General features: G+C 38.8%; 1 protein-coding gene across 1 annotated transcript; it reads left to right on the forward strand.

The window, feature by feature from the left end:
* Positions 1–230: 230 nt before the first annotated feature.
* Positions 231–18086, forward strand: LOC100889029 (methylated-DNA--protein-cysteine methyltransferase). The gene is made up of 4 exons (XM_003729680.3): positions 231–624; positions 1800–1946; positions 15435–15577; positions 17227–18086. Exons 2-4 carry the CDS (start codon positions 1801–1803, stop codon positions 17487–17489), a joined length of 552 nt encoding a protein of 183 aa, XP_003729728.2. The 5' UTR covers positions 231–624; position 1800; the 3' UTR covers positions 17490–18086.
* The last annotated feature ends 432 nt before the right edge of the window (positions 18087–18518 follow it).

The following is an 18518-nucleotide window of genomic DNA, read 5'->3' on the forward strand; positions in this document are numbered from 1 at the left end:
TCATATAATATCACCAAATAATTCAATATTTAAAAGAAATATGAAATATCTATATATTGAATACTTAGATTTATTTCTTTTAAATCATTATAATATTTTTTTAATTCATTTAGAAATTGAGTAATAAATCCATCTATATAAAACAAATGAAAACAAGTCTACGAGGTGTTTTATGTTTGTAAACAAATTTCTACAGCAGCATGCAATAGCTAGAGCCTTAGAGAGGCTCGCTTATCTTATGTTGGATGCCAAAAAGGGGTGGTAGATTCCTAGAACTGCTATCACTTGTATCAGCTAACTTTTTATCGTCAAAGGCAGCAAATTCTTTTTGAAACTTGCTCATTATTTCTGTACTAAAGTACCGATTCTACCTCGTGATACGTATCTCCCATCTGCATCTCCCAGGCCTCGCCGGAGCCCTACTCGAGGTCTACATATACGCTACGACAACGTGCAGTGGCGCTGCATGTGGCCAGGCATCATCCATCCGCATCCACCTACTATTTGGGCGCCCTTGGGGCTCCAGTTCTCGGCATAGCCCAGACTTGAGTCGAGTTCGCCCACGCCAGCGACGCATAGTGGTCAATGTAATTGAGTTCATCCGGCCAGTTGAAGTGAAGCCAGGTATACAGGTTTCATGTTGTTACCCCCCCCCCCATCAACGTTTGTGTAGATTCCAGGGGTCAGGGAAGAGGGGTTTCCTTTTTGTCCCTCCAAGAGGCAAGAGAATTAAAGTTGAATGGTATAGGCCTAGGTCTATATTATTATTAACTCATTACAGCACCAGATTCTAATCTAATTCTAAATAATGATAATCTTCATTTGTTTTTCATTGAGAAACAAAATTATAGGTCTAGAAATAGCCTATCCATGCAGGTCTTGATTTGATCCAGATGTTCTATAGATATGCACATTTTAATGATAAAGATACTAAAATGAAAGCAATTTTACAGTTGTCATCATCATCATCATTACCGTTAGTTGATTAATAATGATTATGATGATCAGGCTGGCTGTAGCCAGAGTTTGATGTTGGGAGGGGCACATGCATGTAATCGATCGACGTCCTGGGGATCGGGAGGGGTCTAAAAAAGTTAAACCGATCTTGGAAAAAATGTGCCCCCCCCCCCTTGGCTACGTGCCTCATTATTGATCAATGATGGTGGTGGTAGTGATGATGCTGATCAAGATAATGATGATATCCAAAGAACCATGTGTTTATGAATTCATAGTTTGATCACATTTATCATGATAGTAATATTTGTAAATACATATGTCATTTTTCTTCTCCCTAACCGGACTGAGATAACCATGGCTTTGACCCCCCCCCCCTTTTTTTTTAATGAAGACCAGTCTATGCATGCCCTCGACTTGAGTTTCAGATGCTTTGTTGTCATTTTATCCAAATATCCAATCCTCATGAAATTAATTTGAATCGTGCTATTCGAATAACTAATGTAGTACACGTATATCATGTCTGACAACTCAGGGCCAAATGCCATCTAGTGTTTGTTTCTTTAAAGCCCTTCTGCACTAGTTGACCTGCATGGTCACTGACAGGTGGTTAATTATTATCTCATCAAATCAGCTCTGAGAAAGAGGGGATCATGGGGGACCATAGAGGGCGCAAGTAGCTGTAAGTAGGGCAGTGGGGCTTTAAATGAAAACCTCATGGTTATTAATTCTTCCTGCCATTGTCATTGAAAAATAATTCACAAAAATTGCAGCAAGAGTGAGACTGCAGAATTTTATATCCTTTGTGTTTTATTTTTCTTCTTTCTCTTTTTAAAATTTCATAGCATGCCCTCTCTCAAGAAAGCAGCCTGTGATTTAGCAACAGTTGTCCTGGCAACGCCTATTGGCCATGTGACAATAACAGGATGTGAAGTAGGTGTGCACAAGATTTGTTTGACGGCAGCTAAAACATTGCCACAACAGAGCACAAAGTGAGTAATGTATAACTATCAATGTATTTCATATCCTGTACATTTTTTATAGGCAGGAGCAATGCTAGAGGGCACGTGATACCCCACCCCCCCCCCCTTCGATCCCCATCTGAATGGAAAATCTAGATTATAATTTAACACCAACAAATTATATTTGAGCTCAAAATCTTATTGTAAGATATTGGCTCACTAATGACAGAGAAATTGGTTGATGAATTAGTTCATATGAATTGACAGTGTCTTTTTGTTTTTTTGGGGGGAGGGATTTTTTCCTGACACCATTTGAGATATGCTGTAGCTTTAATTCACGTTCCACACTTTGTTTTAACAAATGTAATGAAAAGGTTAATAGTCATGGTATCTAAAAGAAGTTTTTACACCCTTAGAATATCCCTGTTAGCATTATAAACATTGTTACTCTGTATGTGTCTCATTCTTAACTTTGAGCTTGATGATGATGTTTACACATATTAGCTGATAAAAAAAGGTTACTCAAACTATTGCTGCCTTTGCTCTCTATCTCTATATTGTGACGCGGGACGCAAAACACCTTCTCAACAAATGAGTCTAAATAGAAATTGCTGCCACCACATGGTGATATAGGGACATGACCCCTGGATCAACTGAGGTTTCTCCAGTTGATCCCAATCTAAATGGAAAACTACGTCACTATATGAATTGTCTTTCCTTGTGACGTAACAATGCAAGACTGCAAGAGAGTTAATTATGCATAGAAAATGGGGGGAAAGGATTGCCGCTGATTGGCTAAGAGTAATGCGTGCCAAGTGCCATTCAATCAGACACCATGCGCCCATGTTACAAATTAGGAGCCATTCGTCTTAGTGTGCTCAAGAAATCCCGACAGAATTCACCAAGATGTTCCTCATGATGCATTCAGCTTCTTGTAGATTAAAAAGGAACAAGTCAAGAAATACTGGTAAATATTCTGTACTCTGATACTCTGTCTAATTGTTTATTCTGAATAATCTCTCTTCCATCATAGGCTTGTCGCTACTCATTCACATACCATTAGCAACGTGTATCAATATTGCACGATAACCACGTACAGAACTTAGGCATTTTCCCGCACATGCATACGTTCACTCCACACTACTCAGGGATAGGTACCACAGAGTACTCACTTAGCCTCTCGCTGCATAGTCTCGCATTTCCCTTACTCTCTGTCTCTCAAACTTATCCGAGCTGGAATCAATGGCGTAATAGGGCCGTTTGCATCAAGCAAACTGTTGGCTAAATAAATCAATCTAAACTCATCATTTTCTCTCTCGCTCTCACTTGACAATTGTAGTTACCTCTCCATCAACATCTTCTTTATCAATCAGGTCTACAATTATTGGTCAGGCAATTGCTTCGATGAATAATGCAAGAATACTTTGTAATAACGTTTAACTTGAACTTTAATAATGTATAAAACAGTAACTGGTGGAATGAATTCCGCAACGATGGTAAAGATACAACTTAGTCTAGGTTACATGGTATTTTAATCCACTTGGAGTACAAATATTTATAAGTTATTTAAATTTCGTTCCAACGTTTCTGTCTTTATTCGATCCTAGTTCCCAAGTCAGTGTTAACTCTTCTTTTCATACTCATTATCCCCTTGGCCTAAACCGTGTTGTTGCGACCAGCGCTTAAACACATCCTTTCGTATATCAATAAACCTCGCTTCTCAACTTGCCAACACCATTTCTCCCCTCCTGGGCATACCTGAACCAAACTTTCCCATCTTAAAACGTAGTCACTACCTTCTGGTCAGTGCTACTTTCAGAAACCGACGCTTAATAGAAACTGGCCTCAGAGATATTATCTCCCAGAAACTATGTCTAAAGATATCTTAACGAGGGAACAACTCTCTTGTTTAATCTGAACCATAACTTCTCAGAGTTTAACTCTAAATTCACAAATATATAAAATGTAATTACTAAATCAATGCATGGCGGTGGACTAGCAGGAAGAGAAGGGAGGGGGGGGGGGGGAAGATGGTCAACTTCCAAGTCCTCTGATCTTGGTTCTAGTACCTCACTGACTGATCATCAAAACTGTAAGCAGTCTGATAAAATGTTCATCTAAACAGAAATTGCATTCTGTTCTGTAGCCAAAATCATCTAACTGATCATCAAAACTGAAGGCAGTCTGATAACATGATCATCTAACAGAAATTGCATTCTGTTCTGTAGCCAAAAATCATCTGACCTGATATCCTGAAAGGGGAGGGGGGGGGGGGGGGGGGGAACTAGTGACACCGCCTAAGACTAAACATGCATTGATTATGATATCTAGTAAGCATTTATGAATACATGTGCTTCAATTCCGTACAAGTTTATGACCGAAAGGTCTGAACTTAGAATATTTCCTAAGGTAACAGTTACCAAAAATACTTAGAATATTTTAATAGAGCAAGTGACCGAAAGGTCTGAACTTAGAATATTTTCTAAGGTAAACAGTTACCTTAGAATACTTAGAATATTTTAATAATACAAGTGACCGAAAGGTCTGAACTTAGAATATTTTCTAAGGTAAACAGTTACCTTAGAATACTTAGAATATTTTAATAATACAAGTGACCGAAAGGTCTGAACTTAGAATATTTTCTAAGGTTAACAGTTACCAAAAATACTTAGAATAATTAAGCAGTGCAGGTTACCGAAAGGTCTAGAGTCTACACTTAGAATATTTGTATGTATATTCTACAACCATATTGAACAAGGTAAAAGTTTATGTATAGAGGCACTTTTGAGACACACTTAACTCTTCCAGATAGCTTAGTCAGAAGACTAAGATTTAAGATGTCAAAGTATTAACATATTAAAGTATTGAAGTATTAGAAAGTCTTAAAGTGTTGAAAATCCATCAATTTCCAACCAGTAAAGGTCTGAATAAATAATGCCAGGGTCCCAGACCCTGCAGTACGAACGAGGACATATGTTCCTTCCACACATGTTGTTCAGTTCTATAATAAATAATTATATACAAGGATGCAATGAATGAGTTGTCTTTTCTGTGTAAGTCCTATCAGAGCCAAAACAGTGACACTTAGAATATTTCAGAAGTGTAAGTAGACTCTAGAGACCAAAAGGTCGACACTTAGAATAATTTGGACATTTCAACATATTTCAATAAGCACACAATTAATTCCAGAATTCAGTCTGAAAATATCACATCATACACTTCATACATCAATATTATTATCTCCATTAGATGTGAAAGTACTGAAGAACTATATCGGGAATTATATTACCAACGATCCAAATCTAAAATCTGAATTTGTAAATCGAATTCAATTTCCTCCTAAAATCCCACATTTAGATAATGAATTCATTAAATCAGTAAGAACTGCATTCCATATTAATTTTCCATCTTCCCTTTAATTATTCCTATTTAATTTGAATAAAATTGGTACTTACAATGCTTCTTTGGGTGAAAGCTGAGAAGAGAATAAGAATGAATTGAGAACGTCCGAATGGTCTTCCAAAATGGCGATCTGAGAACTTGTGCCAAATTTGTGTCTCCCGCCCCGTATTTATACCCCTCCAATCCGGCAACGTGATTGGTCAAAAGTTCACACATATTTACGCGCCACTTTTAACCAGGCCGACCGGCCAGATAACCAAATCTCTGAATAAAATAGCACCCTCTACGTCACATTCAATGCAACTCAAAATCTCTCGCGGGAAGTTTAAAAGGTAAATTCCTGAACGCGCATACATGTGTACATTATCTCACAGGAATAATACAAAATAGTTACCAAGGAAATCTAATACTACGAGAAATACCAAAGGTGAGTACCTGCTTCCATAACATTATACATGTATGTGTAATTCTTGAGCATTAAAGTTTAAAAAGGTGACATAAGGTGTCTCACTTTAAGAGAGGAATTCCAGTCCCACACATTGTATTTGGTGTGGTAAAAAAAAAAGATTTATCGAAAGTTTATTTATCTATCCAAGTCCATATGAAAGATAAACATGTATATTTTATTTACCCACCAATTGTTTAATTAAAAGGGAAAAAATAGAGGGGTGGGGTCCAAAAACGCCACACTACCCCCCGCCTTTTAAACTTCGCTGTCCTCAGCGAATAAACAAAATTATTTTATTCTAAAATGTACATTTATGAGGTAATTGGTATATACAATAATTAATTAAATACATCGATAAGAAATGCCAAATACTATATTTAAACAAGTTTAATTACACCACAAATTATTCCAAAAGCTCGATGTGGGGGTAGAAATGGGATGTCTTCTTTTCTTGTAGAATGTTTTTTCCTCCCACATTCACGAAGGTTTCGGTTGTTACGGAGACGCACTTAAGCTGGGTAATACCTAGTGTTGGCGATTTCACGTGGCAAGTAACTTCAAAATCATTGTTCTTGCTCTCTTTTACTATCGCCATTCTTAAGGGGGTCACCACCTGTTCCTCCTCACTCTCACTTGCGCTCAGATCTGTTGCGGTCACAGATTCCATCTCCTCCTCTGACTCGCTGGCTTCTACGCTTAGTTCGGCCTCCTTGGCTTTCTTCCCCTCTTCAATTTCCCTGGCTACCCGTCTGGCCATCTCCCTCCTGTTGCTCTCCTTCTCCTCGCTTGCCTTCTCTTCTCTGGCCTTCTCCTCCTCTTGTCTGACTCTCTTCACCTCGCTTGCCTTCTCTTCCTCTTGTCTGACTCTCTTCACCTTCCTCTCACTTGCATCTCTTCTTCTTAGGAATCTGATTGAGGCCACATCATACCGGTTATGCTTGGTTTCTGCCCCCTTCAAGTGGTGCTGCCTCTTTAAATGACGCACCAGATGCTCTTCCGACTCTGATTCATAATCACATCGTCGGCACTGGTAGGTCAGGTCCGAATCATGGCTTTCCTGAAGATGTCTCTTTAGCTCGGGGTAAGTTTCATACTCGAGTGTGCATTTTCTGCAGCGGGGCATCTGTTTGAAAATATAAAAATATTGAGAGACATTTAAAGATGAGGGTTTATTTTATTCTTCAGTATAACGTTTGGGAATGTGTTTGACTCTCTCGGGATTTCTCCTAGATATGGGTTGTTGAGTCCAATCCTTCATAGCCAGACCCTCATAAGCCTTTAACCTATCTAAGTGCACTACTTTAGGTTTGCATTTCCTACTTTGTTGGATCCTATATACTACATCAGACATCTTGTTAGTGATCATGTATGGTCCTGTCCATTTAGGCATGAACTTGGGACATACACCTTTTTTCCTATGTACTCCACTTAGCCATACCCAGTCCCCTGCCTGAAAACTTCTTAATTGGGTGTTTCTGTCATATGTTTTGGCTTGTCGCTCAGCACTCAGCCGTAACTTCTCTCTCGCAGCTTCATGTACATCTTGAAGCTTCTGCCGTAATTCAAATGCATAGTCTGTTTCTTTTGTTCTTTCAGGAGATGGAGATTGAACCAAGACATCAAGTGGCAATGGGATTTCTCTACCCATCATCATCATCGCTGGAGTTTCACCAGTTGATTCCTGAACGGATGATCTATATGCCATCATTGCAAGGGGCACTTTCTCATCCCAGTCCTTCTGATTCCTGTCTGGGTCGAGTATGGAGGCAACAGTGCACACTAAGGTATGATTGAATCGTTCTACAAATCCATCTCCCCTAGGGTGTAATGGGCATGTCCTTGTCTTCTTTATACCTAGTAACTTGCATACTTCTGCCATGACGTTGGATTCAAAATTGCGGCCTTGATCCGTGTGCAATTCTTTGGGTATGCCAAATCTAGAAATAAACTCTTGGACCAATACTCTAGTTACAGTAATTGCTTCTTGGTTTGGCAGTGGATATGCTTCTACCCACTTGGTAAAATAGTCTCCTACTACGAGGACATATTTGTTTCCTCTCTCCGTGGTGGGCAAAGGGCCTAATATATCAGCGGCAACTCTCTCTAGGGGGGCTCCAACACGATATTGTTGCAACGGGGCTCTTGCCCTCTTAGGTGGGTTCTTCAGTTTTGCGCAAACATCGCATTTCCGGACCATTGACCGTACATCTGCTGTTAGTCCAACCCAGTAATACCGTTGTTGAACTTTGTGTAACAGTTTGTTCATTCCAAAATGACATCCAGTGTTAGAACTATGTAGTTCGAGCAGAACTTTGGGTCTCAAAGCACGTGGGAGTACTATCTTCCAATTGATCTGTTTTCCATCGTCTGATTCCCATCTCTTAGTCAGCACTTCATCCTTGACTTCTAACAAGTTCCAATTTATCCAATACTTCTTAGTGGCGGTAGACAGACGGGATACATCCTTCCAGTCAGGCCTATGTTCGTTCTGCTCTTTCCAATGTAGTACATGTTTCACATCAGGATCCTGTAGTTGGGCTCTTCTAATGTCATCATTTGTAATAGTCGGCGACAACTGAATTGCTCTTATCCTATCAGTTATTTCGTCCTCTAAGTTCATTATGGAAGTCATTGTTAACATATAGGTAACATGGTAACCCACCTATTTGAAACACATAAATAGAAAACATTTAATTTCTGAAAAATGTTTAATTCTACTATTTACATCATTTATGCATTTACAATGTACTACTTATTCATTATTGCAGACGTCCTCAGCTTGACCACATTGACGACAAGGGCGGCGTGAGAGGCCATCAGCATTGCAGTGTTGTCTTCCTGCCCGGTGCACAAGGGTGAGTCTATACTGACTGATAACTTCTAACCAACGTGCTAATTGTCCTTCTGGGTTCTTGAAGTTAAATAACCATCTCAATGCTCCATGGTCAGTACGAACGGTTACATCTTGACCATACAAATAGGGTCTGAAATGTTTGAGGAAATAGACGACGGCGAGCAGCTCCCTGCGTGTCACGCAATAATTTTGCTCTGCCTTGCTGAGAGTGGTGCTAGCGTATGCAATGACTCGTTCTCGTCCTTCTTCCTCTTGCGAAAGCACAGCTCCAATTGCATCTTTACTTGCATCAGTGTCTAGCAGAAATCCTTCCCCTATGCGTGGGTATGCCAAGATTGGTGCTGTGGTCAATTTGCTTTTCAAAGCTTGAAGAGCAGTTTGACATTGCTCTGTCCAGACAAAGGGCGTTTCCTTTTTGGTTAGTGTCGTCATGGGTTTGGCTACATCAGAGAATTTGTGAATGAATCGGCGATAATACGATGCCAGTCCAAGAAAGCTTCTGACTTCGGTAACAGAAGTTGGGGTGGGCCAATTCCTCACAGCTTCCGTTTTGGATGGGTCCGTGCTCACTCCCTCTTCTGACACCACATGACCGAGGTACAGGACTTCTCGTCGAAAAAGGTGACACTTCTTTGGTTTTAGTTTCAACTTTGCTTCTCTAAGTCGAGTGAACACGGCCTCTAATCTTTCCACCACTTCTTCCACGGTGGAGCCAAATACTATCACGTCATCTAGGTAGATTAGAAGGCTTTTCCACTGCATTCCAGCAAGTACAGTTTCCATCAAACGTTCAAACGTGGCAGGGGCATTACATAGCCCGAATGGCATGACCTCAAATTGAAACAGTCCACCTGGCACTACAAAGGCTGATTTGAGTTTTGCATCATTATCAAGGGGTACTTGCCAGTAACCGGCTGCTAAGTCCAAAGTGGAAAAATATTTCGCACCAGCCAGACAGTCGATTGACTCATCAATTCTTGGAAGGGGGAAAGAGTCTCTAACTGTTTGCTTATTCAATTCCCTGTAGTCTACACAGAACCTCTTGGAACCATCTTTCTTGTCTACCAGTACTACTGGTGATGACCATGGGCTTGCCGAATGCTTGATAACTCCTCTATCCAACATGTCTTGCACCTGTTTCTCAATTTCCTCCCTCTGTCCCATAGGCGGGCGTCTTGGTCGTTGTCTGATAGGGGCTGCACAAGTCGTATGTATTGAGTGAGTAATCTTGTCGGTCCTACCCAGATCATGATCTCCCTTGCTAAATACATCTTGGTACTTTGTCAGCAATTTGACAAGTTTAGGTTGGTCTGAGTTGCTGATGTTTGTCTGCGATCTACTAAGTAAATCATTGAGAAATTCTGGTACTTCTTTGAATACATCAACCTGTCTCACTTGGGGACATTCACTCCTTCTAATGCAACGAATTAGCTCCCCATTGCAGTTTATCTCATATTTGTCACAGTTGATAATGCTTCCAGTCCGTGAAAGAACATCCATTCCAAGAATGCCTTTATTTTCAATGTCCGCTACTACAAGTTCAGTATCTAGATGGGTGCGACCAATTTCCATATCAATGTTTAAACTTCCATGCACTCTTATAGGTGTACCATCTGCTTGCTGTAGCCTGACATAAGTTGACTGTAATCCAGATTTGATTTCTGCTAGTCTTCCATGCACTTGATTGTTCAAAACGGTAACCATGGCTCCCGTATCAATAAGAAATAACACTATAACACCAAAAATTCTAATAGGAACAAACATGCCATCTTGATTTTCATGTATGGTACAAATTGCATTAGGCAAATCCACTTCCAAATTGTCTCTTATGCCCTGGGGCCTTGCTGGGGGCGTGGCCGTCCCATGGCCCATTGGGAAGGCCTGTTGTCGTTTCCCTGAGTTTGATTTTTGTTAGGGCAGTCCCTGATAACATGTCCTGGTTCCCGGCAGAAATAACAAACTCCATTGTTACTGCCAACTTTAGGATTAACCGTCAACTTTTCCATCATTGTAGTAAGTCGTTGCATACTTGACTTTAATTCTTGAATCTCTCTTCTTGTCTTCTCATCTACAGGAACTGGTTCAACCTTGTTGTCCATTGAGCGAATCTGACGAGTCGGCTTGAAACGATCTCTCACCCTCTCTGACTTCATGAAGGATTCAGTGGCAAGAGCAGCACGGATAGCCTCATCAAGGGTTGTTGGATGTGCTCGGAATATTCCCGCTCTGATTTCCTGCTCTTCTAACGCATCTGAAAAATGTCCTCTAGCAAGGCGCTCCCTGGCGTCGCTATTCAATTCCGGGTAAGCAAGACTTGTCAAATCGCGGATTGCTTGTCCCAGCTCTTGCAATGATTCATCTTTACGTCTTCGTCTCATTCTCAACTCAATGAGAAAGTTTTCAGCGTTCTCTCCTGGACCAAATCTTTGTCCCAACTGACTTGCCAGTTTACTGTACGTAATTCTCTCATGTGGAGCCAAACTTCCAAGTACTTTAAGTGCCGGACCATGCAGTCTAGTTGCCAGATATTGTCCCGCTTCCAAGTCACTCCAACCATTGAAGTTCATACACACTTCAAAGTGTCGTCGATAGTCCAGCCACGGCATTTTACCGCCAAACTTCTCAGGTAATACATCTTTCCGGAAAGAGGTTCTTCTTGTGCGACCTACCACCTCGGTTGGGTCTCTACTATCAACATACTGAGCATCTAACCGAAACTCCTGTGACGTGTACTCTTGTCGACCCTCTTCTGGAATGGAATCGCCGAACCCTCCAACATGTACTACCACTTCTGGGTCAGTCACATCATTGGCCCAACGTTTTGGACTATCGGCTCCACTAACGTGCTCAGCTTGGGGATTTACAGCAACGTTTTTGTTTTCTAAGTCCATTATGACCTAGATGAAAGAGAAAATAGTTTTCTCTTTCATTCAGTATTTTTATTTTGTTTAATTTAATTTTGCTAGTCAAGTGTGTCTCTTACAATGTATAGAAATAAGGTTTCTAATTTGTGCCACACTTAAGCTACATACTGTACATGTACAGCCTAATAAGGTACAATAATAGTGTTACAAAGTAATATAATATTTTTAATTCTATTATCTATATTTCTCTACTGTAAAGCAATGCCTGACCAACACTCATCTCCTATAATTATATTCAACAAAAATATTTGATATTACTTAGCCATCCCACCGCTGTGCCACCAATGTGACGCGGGACGCAAAACACCTTCTCAACAAATGAGTCTAAATAGAAATTGCTGCCACCACATGGTGATATAGGGACATGACCCCTGGATCAACTGAGGTTTCTCCAGTTGATCCCAATCTAAATGGAAAACTACGTCACTATATGAATTGTCTTTCCTTGTGACGTAACAATGCAAGACTGCAAGAGAGTTAATTATGCATAGAAAATGGGGGGAAAGGATTGCCGCTGATTGGCTAAGAGTAATGCGTGCCAAGTGCCATTCAATCAGACACCATGCGCCCATGTTACAAATTAGGAGCCATTCGTCTTAGTGTGCTCAAGAAATCCCGACAGAATTCACCAAGATGTTCCTCATGATGCATTCAGCTTCTTGTAGATTAAAAAGGAACAAGTCAAGAAATACTGGTAAATATTCTGTACTCTGATACTCTGTCTAATTGTTTATTCTGAATAATCTCTCTTCCATCATAGGCTTGTCGCTACTCATTCACATACCATTAGCAACGTGTATCAATATTGCACGATAACCACGTACAGAACTTAGGCATTTTCCCGCACATGCATACGTTCACTCCACACTACTCAGGGATAGGTACCACAGAGTACTCACTTAGCCTCTCGCTGCATAGTCTCGCATTTCCCTTACTCTCTGTCTCTCAAACTTATCCGAGCTGGAATCAATGGCGTAATAGGGCCGTTTGCATCAAGCAAACTGTTGGCTAAATAAATCAATCTAAACTCATCATTTTCTCTCTCGCTCTCACTTGACAATTGTAGTTACCTCTCCATCAACATCTTCTTTATCAATCAGGTCTACAATTATTGGTCAGGCAATTGCTTCGATGAATAATGCAAGAATACTTTGTAATAACGTTTAACTTGAACTTTAATAATGTATAAAACAGTAACTGGTGGAATGAATTCCGCAACGATGGTAAAGATACAACTTAGTCTAGGTTACATGGTATTTTAATCCACTTGGAGTACAAATATTTATAAGTTATTTAAATTTCGTTCCAACGTTTCTGTCTTTATTCGATCCTAGTTCCCAAGTCAGTGTTAACTCTTCTTTTCATACTCATTATCCCCTTGGCCTAAACCGTGTTGTTGCGACCAGCGCTTAAACACATCCTTTCGTATATCAATAAACCTCGCTTCTCAACTTGCCAACACCATTTCTCCCCTCCTGGGCATACCTGAACCAAACTTTCCCATCTTAAAACGTAGTCACTACCTTCTGGTCAGTGCTACTTTCAGAAACCGACGCTTAATAGAAACTGGCCTCAGAGATATTATCTCCCAGAAACTATGTCTAAAGATATCTTAACGAGGGAACAACTCTCTTGTTTAATCTGAACCATAACTTCTCAGAGTTTAACTCTAAATTCACAAATATATAAAATGTAATTACTAAATCAATGCATGGCGGTGGACTAGCAGGAAGAGAAGGGAGGGGGGGGGGGGAAGATGGTCAACTTCCAAGTCCTCTGATCTTGGTTCTAGTACCTCACTGACTGATCATCAAAACTGTAAGCAGTCTGATAAAATGTTCATCTAAACAGAAATTGCATTCTGTTCTGTAGCCAAAATCATCTAACTGATCATCAAAACTGAAGGCAGTCTGATAACATGATCATCTAACAGAAATTGCATTCTGTTCTGTAGCCAAAAATCATCTGACCTGATATCCTGAAAGGGGAGGGGGGGGGGGGGGGGGGGGGGGGAACTAGTGACACCGCCTAAGACTAAACATGCATTGATTATGATATCTAGTAAGCATTTATGAATACATGTGCTTCAATTCCGTACAAGTTTATGACCGAAAGGTCTGAACTTAGAATATTTCCTAAGGTAACAGTTACCAAAAATACTTAGAATATTTTAATAGAGCAAGTGACCGAAAGGTCTGAACTTAGAATATTTTCTAAGGTAAACAGTTACCTTAGAATACTTAGAATATTTTAATAATACAAGTGACCGAAAGGTCTGAACTTAGAATATTTTCTAAGGTAAACAGTTACCTTAGAATACTTAGAATATTTTAATAATACAAGTGACCGAAAGGTCTGAACTTAGAATATTTTCTAAGGTTAACAGTTACCAAAAATACTTAGAATAATTAAGCAGTGCAGGTTACCGAAAGGTCTAGAGTCTACACTTAGAATATTTGTATGTATATTCTACAACCATATTGAACAAGGTAAAAGTTTATGTATAGAGGCACTTTTGAGACACACTTAACTCTTCCAGATAGCTTAGTCAGAAGACTAAGATTTAAGATGTCAAAGTATTAACATATTAAAGTATTGAAGTATTAGAAAGTCTTAAAGTGTTGAAAATCCATCAATTTCCAACCAGTAAAGGTCTGAATAAATAATGCCAGGGTCCCAGACCCTGCAGTACGAACGAGGACATATGTTCCTTCCACACATGTTGTTCAGTTCTATAATAAATAATTATATACAAGGATGCAATGAATGAGTTGTCTTTTCTGTGTAAGTCCTATCAGAGCCAAAACAGTGACACTTAGAATATTTCAGAAGTGTAAGTAGACTCTAGAGACCAAAAGGTCGACACTTAGAATAATTTGGACATTTCAACATATTTCAATAAGCACACAATTAATTCCAGAATTCAGTCTGAAAATATCACATCATACACTTCATACATCAATATTATTATCTCCATTAGATGTGAAAGTACTGAAGAACTATATCGGGAATTATATTACCAACGATCCAAATCTAAAATCTGAATTTGTAAATCGAATTCAATTTCCTCCTAAAATCCCACATTTAGATAATGAATTCATTAAATCAGTAAGAACTGCATTCCATATTAATTTTCCATCTTCCCTTTAATTATTCCTAGACTATTTAATTTGAATAAAATTGGTACTTACAATGCTTCTTTGGGTGAAAGCTGAGAAGAGAATAAGAATGAATTGAGAACGTCCGAATGGTCTTCCAAAATGGCGATCTGAGAACTTGTGCCAAATTTGTGTCTCCCGCCCCGTATTTATACCCCTCCAATCCGGCAACGTGATTGGTCAAAAGTTCACACATATTTACGCGCCACTTTTAACCAGGCCGACCGGCCAGATAACCAAATCTCTGAATAAAATAGCACCCTCTACGTCACATTCAATGCAACTCAAAATCTCTCGCGGGAAGTTTAAAAGGTAAATTCCTGAACGCGCATACATGTGTACATTATCTCACAGGAATAATACAAAATAGTTACCAAGGAAATCTAATACTACGAGAAATACCAAAGGTGAGTACCTGCTTCCATAACATTATACATGTATGTGTAATTCTTGAGCATTAAAGTTTAAAAAGGTGACATAAGGTGTCTCACTTTAAGAGAGGAATTCCAGTCCCACACATTGTATTTGGTGTGGTAAAAAAAAAAGATTTATCGAAAGTTTATTTATCTATCCAAGTCCATATGAAAGATAAACATGTATATTTTATTTACCCACCAATTGTTTAATTAAAAGGGAAAAAATAGAGGGGTGGGGTCCAAAAACGCCACAATATCTTTAAATAAACTTTATGTCAGTGTATACTTTCACAATTTTCATATACCCCTGGAACAGGATTGTTGAAGTACATGAGGAGCCAAGCCATTGGTCAGCTTCCTTGAAGGAGTGCTCTGATTGGTTGAAAAAGTATTTTGAAAATGCAAACACAATCAAGGGTCTTCCTCTTCCACCTCTTCACATCACAGAATTCAAATCAGGTTAGTTATTAATCGTCAATCTGTAACTTTTTGTGATGTTATTCAAACACCATTTATGTTTAGAATGGAGATTTTATGTAGTACAGATTTTGTGCAAAATTGAAATGCATGTATTATTCCAAAGGTTTTATTAATGTTAGAATGCCACAATATCTTCCAAGACATTTACTTTTCTATAAATGTATTTTATTTGAGACTTGTATCCCGTTTTTATATAGTTTTCATATTGTGATATTGTCTCGCCTGCGTAGCAAAAAGCGAGACATAGGCGCCGCTTTTCCGGTGACGGCGGCGGCGACGGCGACGGCGACGGCGTCAACATCAAAAACTTAACCTAAGGTTAAGTTTTTGAATTTTTTGTATAATTTTTAAAGTATAAGTTCTTAGTCAATGAAACTTTGACTATAGGGTAATCAAGTATCCCCAATCATGTGAGTAGAATTTCAGATCACAAAGTCAAGGTCAAAGGTCATTTCAGGTCAACAGACTTGGACTATGTTGTAGCATCATCATCGAAAACTTAACCTAAGGTTAAGTTTTTGAATTTTTGATATAATTTTGAAAGTATAAGTTCTTAGTCAATGAAACTTGGACTATAGGGTTATCGAGTCTCCCCAATCCTGTGAGTAGAATTTCAGGTCACTAAGTTAAGGTCAAAGGCCATTTAAGGTCAACAAACTTAGACTTTGTTGTGGCATCAACATTAAGATTTTCAAAATGCTTCTTCTTCGTTATTTTTCAACCGATTTTGATTCTGATTGTTTCATATGATAGGGCTAGGAGGGGATTTAAAATTTCTACACAGAATCGTGAAATTCATTATCTATGCTAATTTATGCAAATTTATTCGAAATCACAAAAAAGGCTTCTTCTCCTTCATTTCTCGACCGATTTTGATTTGGTTTGCTTTATATCGTAGAGCTAACTTTGGTACACTAAACTTCTACACAGAATTTTGAAATTGTTCTCCATTAATTAATTATGGTAATTTATGCAAATTTATTCCAAAAATAACAAAAATTGCTTCTTTTCCCTCATTTCTTGACCGATTTTGCCTTATCTGGTAGAGCTAAATTTGGAACAATAAACTTCTACACAGAATTGTGAGATTTTGCTCCATTGATTATTTATGGTACTTTATGCAAATGAAATGAAATTATGTCCCTTCCAGGGCATCAAATTTCTATTTTTTGACCAGTTCAAAAGTGTACCACATAAAATTTACGATATTTGTTGTTGTGAGATGCGGATGAGCGCTACGTCATTGACGTTCTGGTTTATCATATTGAATTGCGTTATGCAGGCGAGACCGCCGAGAGCGTTTCCCTTGTTTCTGTATTGTGACATCTTGAAGATTACAATGCATATACAGTGAACATCTAAATTATTCATAGCCCTTGTAAATGTTATGTTCTTGTGTTTTCCATAAATCAGGAGTGAAGGGTGGGCTGGGTGGGCTGGTTGAATTAGGGCCTTTGTTGAATACATTTAGATGTAAGCTTTAATATGTCACATTATCAAGTAAATTTCATTTATTGAATCCTTTATTCAATAATTTATTTTGTATCTGTCGAGAGCTTGAGAAAAATGGATGATATAATCATATAAGCCTGATAAATGTCCACAAATTCTCTGTCTTTATCATATAGACTCTTTCTCATCTCAAGTGTGGACAAAACTTGCATCTGATGTTCCAGCAGGGCAAACCGTGACCTACGGAGAGCTCGCCGCCATGCTTGATAATCCTAAGGGGGCAAGGGCAGTGGGCGGGGCTATGAGAAACAACCCCACCCCCTTGGTGGTGCCTTGTCACAGGGTGTTGGGGAGTGGAGGAAAGCTAGGGGGCTTCATGTCTGATAAAGGAATTGTCCTGAAGGAGTGGCTCTTGAAACACGAAGGAGCCAGCTACTAGTACTAGAGTACTTTAATGTTTCACCCATTGGTAAAGTCTTGCGTTTTGTTCATTTCTTTTATGTTGCTGATCCTATTTTAGCACAGACTCGTACATATACTGCTAAGTTCGTGTTTGAAATAAGTTTTGATTTGTAGCAATGCAGTCTCATTTAAAGATATTTTTGTTCATAACTCCATGGTAGCATTTTAGAGAAATCCCATCACGTTTTATTTTGTAGACGTACTGTAATATTTTCTTTCTGTCTCTCGTAAGTTTGAAGTTGGTGGTGTGACTGAGGTTTGTACTATGAATCTTCTTGTTTTTACATAAAATTGACAGTTCATGCCTACTCTTGTATTGTTCCTCTCTTTCTTTCTTTATTTCACTTTCTCTCTTCCCACCTCTTCTCTCTCTCTCCTCTTTTGCTACCCCCTCCCTTTCTCTCTGATTATTATAACTATTTGGCATAGCTTTTGTCACTTTGAATGAATCACATTTACCATAATTTAGTACGTTCTTGTTTAAAGGTAATACAAAGTTTTGGTATGGGGTCATGAATTTGGTTCCAATGAACATATTGGAAGCATATGCGATCCTACCACCATCAGTGATCGTTGTCGGGATTGAAATCGGGTCTAAAGTTATGAAATTGGAAATAATAAACTATTTATGTTGTATAGCTCCTTCTCAAGGTCAAGATATTAATTAAGCTATAAAACAATGTTTCTTGACTAAAATCGACCGACTAGCTATTCCCATTTGAAAAATATATATCACAACTACAAATTCTGAGATTTTCATGGTCGCAGCTACTATTGTGCGGCTGTAGGCGCTATTTGAAATTTATCAAGATTTACCGGGAGCACCGGTAAATTTTTATATTCAATATTTCTCGAAAGCAGAATTGTTTTAGGGGCTAAATTTTCTAGTGCTTATAATACATCCACAGGGGCATCCAAATTTATCAAAATTGTAAAGAATCACTATCCACCCAATTTTCAAAATTTCCCAAAACTTTGTATTACCTTTAAATATTCAAATTTTAAA

Source organism: Strongylocentrotus purpuratus, unplaced genomic scaffold, assembly GCF_000002235.5.
Source record: "Strongylocentrotus purpuratus isolate Spur 01 unplaced genomic scaffold, Spur_5.0 spur5_scaffold_15, whole genome shotgun sequence".
Taxonomy (NCBI): Eukaryota; Metazoa; Echinodermata; class Echinoidea; order Camarodonta; family Strongylocentrotidae; genus Strongylocentrotus; species Strongylocentrotus purpuratus.